At 36.4% G+C, this 8,809-nt stretch overlaps 1 protein-coding gene across 1 annotated transcript in view; it reads left to right on the top strand.

Annotated features, from left to right (window-relative positions):
- arid3a (AT-rich interactive domain 3A) overlaps window positions 1-7,229 on the top strand; it is a 29,359-nt gene extending 22,130 nt beyond the window's left edge. Inside the window, exons 5-9 of the mRNA XM_060878144.1 lie at window positions 139-322; window positions 696-943; window positions 1,095-1,379; window positions 3,126-3,215; window positions 3,462-7,229. Of these exons, the coding sequence (XP_060734127.1) occupies window positions 139-322; window positions 696-943; window positions 1,095-1,379; window positions 3,126-3,215; window positions 3,462-3,592 (938 nt within the window). The 3' untranslated portion in view covers window positions 3,593-7,229. The remainder of the gene's footprint in view (window positions 1-138; window positions 323-695; window positions 944-1,094; window positions 1,380-3,125; window positions 3,216-3,461) is intronic.
- Window positions 7,230-8,809: the final 1,580 nt, after the last annotated feature.

Raw genomic sequence — 8,809 nt, forward strand, 5'->3', positions numbered from 1 at the left:
AACTACTCCCCCTACATTATTTTCATGATTCTCTCCCACATAAATTGTGGTAGAGTTCAAGTAATCTTAATGGAATTACAATACTGTCCAAATGTAGAAATTCCTATTATAAACTATGCTTTTTATGTTCCTTTGCAGGGACTCCAGTGAACAGGATCCCCATCATGGCCAAGCAGGTGCTAGATCTGTATATGCTTTACCAGCTGGTGACGGAGAAGGGTGGCCTGGTGGAGGTGATCAACAAAAAGTTATGGAGGGAGATCACCAAAGGTCTGAACCTGCCCACCTCAATCACCAGCGCTGCCTTCACTCTCAGAACACAGTGAGTGATCTGTAAACCTTTACATCAGAAAAAATCATATATGTATCAAAGACAAGGTCAAGTTGTTTTTTAAATAACAAAAACAAAAATGCACAGGCTTATTAATTCTAAAAACCTCATATTTATTAAAGGAAAAACACATTTTACAATTGATTAGTTTATTATTACTTGATGTTTTGCGAATGTTCCACTACGAGTTCAATCCTGTTATGTGCACTTATTTTTATTTATTTATTTATTTTTTTTAAAAACAAATCCTGATTAATCTTCTGTGTTAAATCATACATCTGATGTGCATGAAGTAGAGCTGTAGGTTGTTCTTGTTGAGGTCTGTTCTCCTGTACCTCATATTTGTAATTCCTTCTCTTTCCAGATACATGAAGTACCTTTACCCCTATGAATGTGAAAAGCGGGGTCTCAGCAACCCCAACGAGCTCCAGGCTGCCATAGACAGTAACCGGCGAGAGGGACGGCGCCAGGCTTTCGGCGGTTCCCTTTTCACTTACTCACCCAATGGGGCTCCCACCATGCTGTCCTCCCCTAAAATCTCTGTGCCCACCATTGGTATGGCTGTGGGCACCAGCGATACCTCACTTACCTCAGTTCAAAAGGTCAAGAAGGGTAAGAACAGTACAAGGCAAGAATGACGATATGAGTCAAGTGGTTCAAGCTGATTAAAACTATCTTTGAAATCTATGTCCCTGACATACACTTTCTTCATTCCTCACTTCCTATCTGATTAACCTCACTTGCTTTTCTCTGCTTTATCTAGAAGATGATGTGAGCCAGTCTCTGACTGCACAGGCCAACAGACTGCCTGGCACTCTGGCAGCTCAGTCAGTAGCAGCAGCTCAGGCGGTGGCAGTGCAGGCTGCCATGGCTGCTCAGGTTGCTGCGCTTGAGCAGCTGAGGGAGAAGCTTGAATCGGGCGAGCCACCCGAGAAGAAGATGGCGCTGCCTACAGAGGACCATCAGCGGCTTCTGCAGAGGGCACTGCAGCAGAACCTGCTAGCGATGAGCACCCAGATGCCTATGAACATCCGTATCAACAGTCAAGGTAACAAAGCCTGAGACGTGTCCAAACTGTCCCGAGCACCTTTATCCTTCCTGCTAGTGAGCATCTGAAAAGAGTGTGACAGAAAAGTGAACCTCATGTGATGCATGTGAGACGAATAATCCTGCTCTACATGCTTGATAAATCCAGACAACGCAATTAATAGCAATGTTTGCACATTCACCATTATTTCTACAGATTAGACCAGCAAGTCAAATCCCTTATTTATATCAAATACACACATAAACTCACAATTTTCGATACCCCATTTTATATAGGCTTAAATGGCAATAAGCAACTGTTTATGTTTAAAAGAACAGCAAGTCGACTCAGATCCATTGTAAAACAAATAAGGATGGTTGTTCAGTTGAGAAAGTGCTGATGTGTAGAAATAAATTAAGGCTACAGACGTTAGCTGTACGATGAGGTGGGTCAAACGGCAGAGCTTTTATTCCTGCAGGAATTAGCCAGATGCCCTTAGGAGCATATTTTGTATCAAACCCTTTTCTTATCACCTCACTTGTATTAAGCTGGATAGATGATACCAAATTCACCTTTCCACGTTTTTGGCCTTTTCATGTGCCGTGGCTCCGCGGCCCTCTTGTGTTGCTAAATAACATGCTAACATTCGTTAACGTCTCGTTCTACTTCTGATGTAATTGGTTGAGCTTTTTAACCAGTACATCTTCCAAAGTATTATTTTCCTCTTAATTCATTATATATAAAGGGAAAAATGTGAGGACATACCAAAAGAAAGATTTATTGGAGGGAAAAAAATGCCAGGCTTTCCCCGAATTGACAAGCTGTTACTCTTGAATTGTGTGGAAATTGATCATTTTTGGGGGAAACCTTACTTTTGAAAATTCCAAGAATTATTTGTTGTGGTAAAGTGTCTTGATGTAACCCCCATCCGTTCATTTCATTGAACATCATGTACCGCTTACTATCCTCTTGTAGTGAAGCCAGTCCTTTCTTGGCTTTCATTTCCTTTTCATGTCACTACTCTCATCATAGTATAGTACTGACATGAGTCACGCGAGTCATTTATTTTCTCCCTTTAGGCTATGACACATAAGTGTGTTTCTATTCTTAATCAATGTAAATCTGCAAGTGCTTTAATAGTAACTGGCCTGAAATTTCCCCCAACTGTACCAATGTGATCAAAGAAAAGGATTGGGGGGAAAACTACTGGTATTCCTACGCTTAAAAAAAAAAAAAAAAAGTCTGAAACCCTGTAAGCTTGTGACAGAAAAAATTAAGTCATAGCGCTGACCCATTTTTCACCTGGATGAACATTTCTGTTTCTACTGCGCGACACAGTGGGGATTTCCCCACCACCACACAGCACAGTAAACACCATGTTATAATCTGAAGTCAAGTGATTCAGTTGCGTGTGGTTTTATCTGACAAAATTCGTAGTAAACGTGAGCTTACTTTAGTGGTTCCTCCTACCTTTAGGTGCATTATCGTAGGTGGATTCTCTTTGGTTCCTTTTTGTCAGGAAGTTTTTAATAAACACCATCGCCTCGGTTTGTTCATTACGCCTACATTCAAAATGTTCTCATCTGATTTTATAGATTTCTGTAAAACTTGCACCCAGTTTACCTCAGACTCAGGATCCACCAGCATTTAAGTTAGAATTAAATGAACGAATGAGTAATATACTGTACAGTGTTTGTTTTACCATGTTTATCAAGATTCGTTTAATTTAATGATAAAAGTTTATTGGCTTGTTTTCTTCCGTTTCAGAAAGTAGACAGGAGTCTGCCCTCAACCTCACCACGAACGGCCTGAACAGCATCAGTATGTCAGTGGAGCTCAACGGCATCATCTACACCGGTGAGTGAAAGATGCAACAAAAGGTGTCTGTTGAAGTTCAGTGGTCAGGTCTGGTATATATTTCATGTAGTAATTTGCTAATCGCACTGGCCAACATTTGGAGTCAGAGCAGTTGCTAATATTTGTATTTAAACTGACATCTACAAAAGAGGTCCATTGATTATATGAATTTGCTTTATGACTGTAATGTTTGTTTACTTTCTTGTTAACGGTGCATACAACGATCCTGTACTTGTTTTGTCACAGGTGTGCTGTTCGCTCAGGCTACTGGTCTAAATTCCTCAGGAACAGCTAACAAAACGGCTGGAGATCGCAGCACCCCTCAGCAGCTTCCTCAGACACCTACCTCATCCAGCTCCACCAACCCATCACCCTAAACCCCTCACAACCCCCCCCCCATCTCAAAGCTAGCTAAAGCCAAAAATCAACCTCATTTTTTTAAGAGCGTATGCCAAAAGAAAAAAGAAAAACCTAGCAGGAATAACAAGTTTCCAGACCACTTGACATACACTATCTCAGGTTCTCTCTTCTTTTATTCACTCTTTTGTTCAGTAGCCAAAATGAACTAAAAGATTACAGCAACAAAAGAGTCTTATGGTTAAAACAAACCTATAATTAATATATACATGTATGTGTGTGTGTATAATACACACATACATACACATACATACATTTTATATATATATATACATACATACACATAACCTGTGAATAATTTATTTCTTTTCTGTATACAGAATACTTGGAATTAATAGAGCAGTAGAATCTAGAAATGGTAGCACACTGTTTACACACTTTACACATTCAGACTGATGATGAAGCTTTCTGGAAAACAGGAAAAACATTATGAATGCAATTTTATCATGAGTGTTATATATATATAAAAACATAAAGCAAATAAGGTTCGTAACTATACATCTATATCTAGAGTGCCTTGCCGAACCCTCTACAGCTTCAATGTCTCTGTGCTTTTCGGAGAAATCCTTCTGTGGCAAATACAAGAGACTCACCGAAACCCCGACTATGATGACTGTGCAAATTTCCACGTTTTCTGACCCCGCAGGCTGACCACGTGGCATTTTGGAAAGAACGGTGGAAACTATTTTTCCCCAGTTTTTAGAAAACGAAATGCCAATTATCTGAATTGTGAAACGAAAGTCTCGTAGGTTGGAGGCATTAATTAGCGGAGCAGAAGCTAGTAATGCATTACAAACATTATGGAGGATATATTTTTGCAAGCCAGCGTAAAACATCTGTGTACATTTAAGTACGTTTAAGATTTGAAAACTCTTTTAAACGGGAAAAAACACGGCGCAAAACACGGAAATTTGAAATACAGGACATGCAAAAGATCCTGTCTGTTGAATCATCTAGAAACAGTAGAAGGAACTTGCCTGTAATGAAAATATTATATTTTAAGCAAAATCCACATAATATATTAGACTGTTTCTGCAAAATGTTTGTTATAGAGACACTTGCCAAATTCACACACGTCATATATTCATTGTTATTACGCAGATTTGTTGTATTGCAGAATTCTATACATTTCCATAATTGACTAAATGAACACAGAAATCCTAAGCACGCACCATTTGACTGCCGTCTTCTGGGCTGAAAAATTAACCTTAAGAATTCCAAGAGAATAGAGTCCATGTTCACCGTCAGTGTGTGAGCTGGATGTGGACTAGATGTTCTGGCAGACAGTTAAACGTCACCGAGCTCGAACTGAACCCGACGTGTGTTTTAGCTCGTGATGTACGGCTTGGACTTGAAACTTTGGTTAGAGCAAATCTTTTGTTGTTGTTGTGGATTGTTGAGTGCATTAGACAGACTGCCCGAGACATACACATTTTCCTTCCACAGATTATGCATTTATTCTGATTAATAGTTGTAATTATTTGACTGAACTTTTAAGGGCATGTTCACTAATAATTTTTTGCGGTCGTGATGCTTTTCTTTTTGTTCTACTAACTTTAGTGTTACACCATATTCAAGGTCAGGTTGCGTATTGATTGTAACTTTTATTTCGTGTATCAAAGGGCCTGGTTTTCTAACAAAATAAAATGAAGCGGTTTGACGGCTCTCGGTAGCACTTCAGCTTTCAGGACGCATTAAAGCCCGAAAATTTACATGATTGCAAAAAATCCAATGTTCTGCATGTCCAAACCCTCAAAACAGACAATTCTTGAATTTTTGTCCTTGTGCTTTTTGACAGTGTTTTCTCTCTGGTTTTCAGCCTTCGTTCTACTTTGACATTAATTCACTGGCGTATAGGTCACTTCAGCATCTCTCTGGAGGCAAAGGAGTTTATTTATAATGAATAATATAAATAAAAAAATGCTTTTCACTATCAGGACGTTAGGGTCGTAGTACCTCATTCAACTCTAGGCATGATATTATTATTATTATTATTATTATTATTATTATTAGACTCGCTCTATCTACCTCAACCATTCATTGTACTCGACTTAAACCTGATTCAACACCGTTAACTCAATCACTGGACACAAAAACTGATATACAGTAGTTTCGTTATTAGAGTTCATTTGCAGAGCCAGGTTTAAAAAATGGCGCGAATCGCACGTACAATCTGTGACACTTTGAGAGATTTTTGAGGGTCTCTCTGGATTCATAACCACAAGTAGAAATCTAATCGGATTCTAACTTGTGCTCTGTCCTTCCTCTGCTGTATCATCTCTGGTTGAGGTGGCAATTACCAGCTAACCTGCTGCCTTCTAGTGGATCGAGTGCCCTCCATGCCAGCTGAGATCATTTATAATAAAATCTTACTGTTTCTTGTGTTGATTTACTTAAGAGTTGGGATTTGGGCATTTAAAGCATTTCCTTATCCTTGCTAGAGACATGTGAGAAGATCCTTCTTGTATTTTGAGTTTTAATATATTAGATACAGCTCAACCATCAAGCTGTGTTCTGTATATTTAACCATTACAGCTATGGATATTTTACCTTCGCTCCAGTCACCATCTAGAATTAGATTAGCTCAGGATAGTGTGACAAGTAAGTGCATTTATTGTAAGATGTTTTTTTGTTTTGTTTTGTTTTTTTGAACACCTTTAAAATGTGGAAAAACATCCAAAAATGAAATTTGACAATTTTGTCTTCACTGTGTACTGAATATTGCAAAGACAACCAGAACATCTCTCACTTATTAAATGATGCCTTATGCTTTGACAATTAATTACAATTAATTACAATTATTTTTTTTCTTTTAATAGAATTTAATGTTACACTAAGAGAGTTGTGGTTTTAACCGTTAGACTTTGGTAAAGTATTGAGTATTGAGGCTTAAAAAGCTAGCTGTGATATATTTCTAAGGTTCCCAAGACAACATTTTTCTAATTGGGCACTTTTCTGTTCTGGACACTTCTGTATCTGTACCAGCTGTAGAAGAGTTAACAAATGTATATTCATAAACATACACATACTTTTATTTTATTTTTTCTTTTAAAAAAACAATGCATTTGACATCATCTCAGGAAATACACTTCTACCTCCGCATCTATACATATGTTCATTTTAGGGAATTTTGGTACATTTAGTACACAAAGATATAATTCTACCTTTTTATAATGGTGTTACAGAATGACACTTGTATCACTGCTAGAGTATATACAAATGTGTGTGTGCGAGTGTGTGTGTGAATAGCTTTTCTTTTCAGGCTGTCCTTTTGGATATTATTGTATTTAATTTTTTTTTTTTTTTTTTACATATAAAACCTTAACAATGAAACTTATTTCACTCAAATAAGTTACTCAAAACTAGAAGTAGGAGTAGGAGTATGGGCATTTCTGGGGATTGCCTAGATTTAATAATTTAAATATGTGTTTAATGTGTTCTATGAAAATGTGTGGCTTTTGCGGTATCTTGAGGGATTGCATATGACAGTTTCCTGACACCTTTGACTTATTTCACTTATTTAATCCCAAATGTGTTTGTGTGAATTAATTTTATTTGGAAATACGAGTATATTAAATATATCATTATTGTTGCAAAGATTGTCTAAAGAAGTGCAGTTTATTTGCTTAACTAACGTTTCGTAACTCAAATTCAACATGTTCTGAATGTGAAAGAGCAACACGGTAAACTGCATTAAACTAACGATGTATATCAGACTAATGCAACAAACAATTTCACAAACGAAACTGATTACTTCTAATCACATCAGTTATATGCTGCCCATATTTGAAGATTAATGGATTAAATAATATAAAAAGATTTAATGTAGGTGTTTTTTTTTGTTTGTTTGTTTGTTTTTTAAATAGAAGTTTACATTTTTATAACTGTCTTTTGTGTAATTAATATAGTTTTAGAGTTTCACTTGTAAACATATGAATATATAATAAATTCAGATTTGGTTTATCATTTTTCCTGCTGAAGATATTGATGCTTTTAATATATAGATGTACAGGGCAAGAAGTTCCTAACCTATAGGATATTACTGCTTTCATTATCAGGTCTGTCTGCTGTAGAAACAAGAGGTAATAACAGTTAATCATCAGTAGAAGAGCAGTCCTTATTGTGTGATATTAATTATATATGTGCGTTAACAAAGTCACGACTAGTCTGTTAGGGAGATTAGTTTCATACCATTATGCAGTTCATCTGCCATGTATAGTGGTATAGTGTGTAGGGTTTACTTGGTCGATATAACAGAGCAAGATATAGGATTATAGTGTATAACAGTATAATCAATTATTAGCTTAGATCTCAGCTGTTGAGTGTGATAAGAGGAAATGAATTAAACTGCAATGTTTGTCTTGATTCTCTTAACAAGCAGCGCAAATTTATTTAATATCAGATATCATTTCTTTCACCAAAAAAACACAAAGTCACATGGGAGGGTGATTAGTTTCAGCCTATAATGAAAATATATAGTGATGGAGCAGAGCAAACTATATGAGTATTGTACAGAACAGTATATTACAGTATAACAAGGTTCAAGACCCAAGAGGTTTATTGTCATCTGCACAGTAAAAACTCAATGGTTTAGACAGTACAATGAAATTCTTACTTTGCACTTACAAAAGGAAAGAAAAAATATACATACAGTATTTACCAGATACCAGCTGAGATCTCAGCTGTAGAGTAGGATAGATAAAAAAAAATAATAATATTTTAACCACAATGTTAGTCTTGACCCCCTCACACACAGCACAAATTTGGTGGAAATCAGACTTCAATTGTTTGTTGGTTTTTTTTTTTTTTGTTTTTTTTTGGTAAAAAGTGTTTTGTTTTGTTTTTTTTTACCAAAAAATCACCTGAATCTGATTTACACCAAATACACACTTTTTACTCCTGAATTAAGGGAATTCAGGAGTAAGAAGGGAGGATGATTAGTATCATGCAAAGATCCTGTGACATATCAGAGCAAAATATATGATTATAATAGAGTACAATATATTGTACCGTATTTATTTGTTGTTTGCCAAAATTTGATGACTGATCATTACCACATTTTGTTAGAGGGGTCAATACTAACATTGTCATTTAACTAATTTCTTCCTATCAAATTCTACAGCTGAAATTTCAGCTAATAAACTCTATTATAGTGTATTACAACATGATCATATATT

This window comes from Tachysurus vachellii, chromosome 1 (assembly GCF_030014155.1).
Source record: "Tachysurus vachellii isolate PV-2020 chromosome 1, HZAU_Pvac_v1, whole genome shotgun sequence".
In the NCBI taxonomy this organism is placed as follows: Eukaryota; Metazoa; Chordata; class Actinopteri; order Siluriformes; family Bagridae; genus Tachysurus; species Tachysurus vachellii.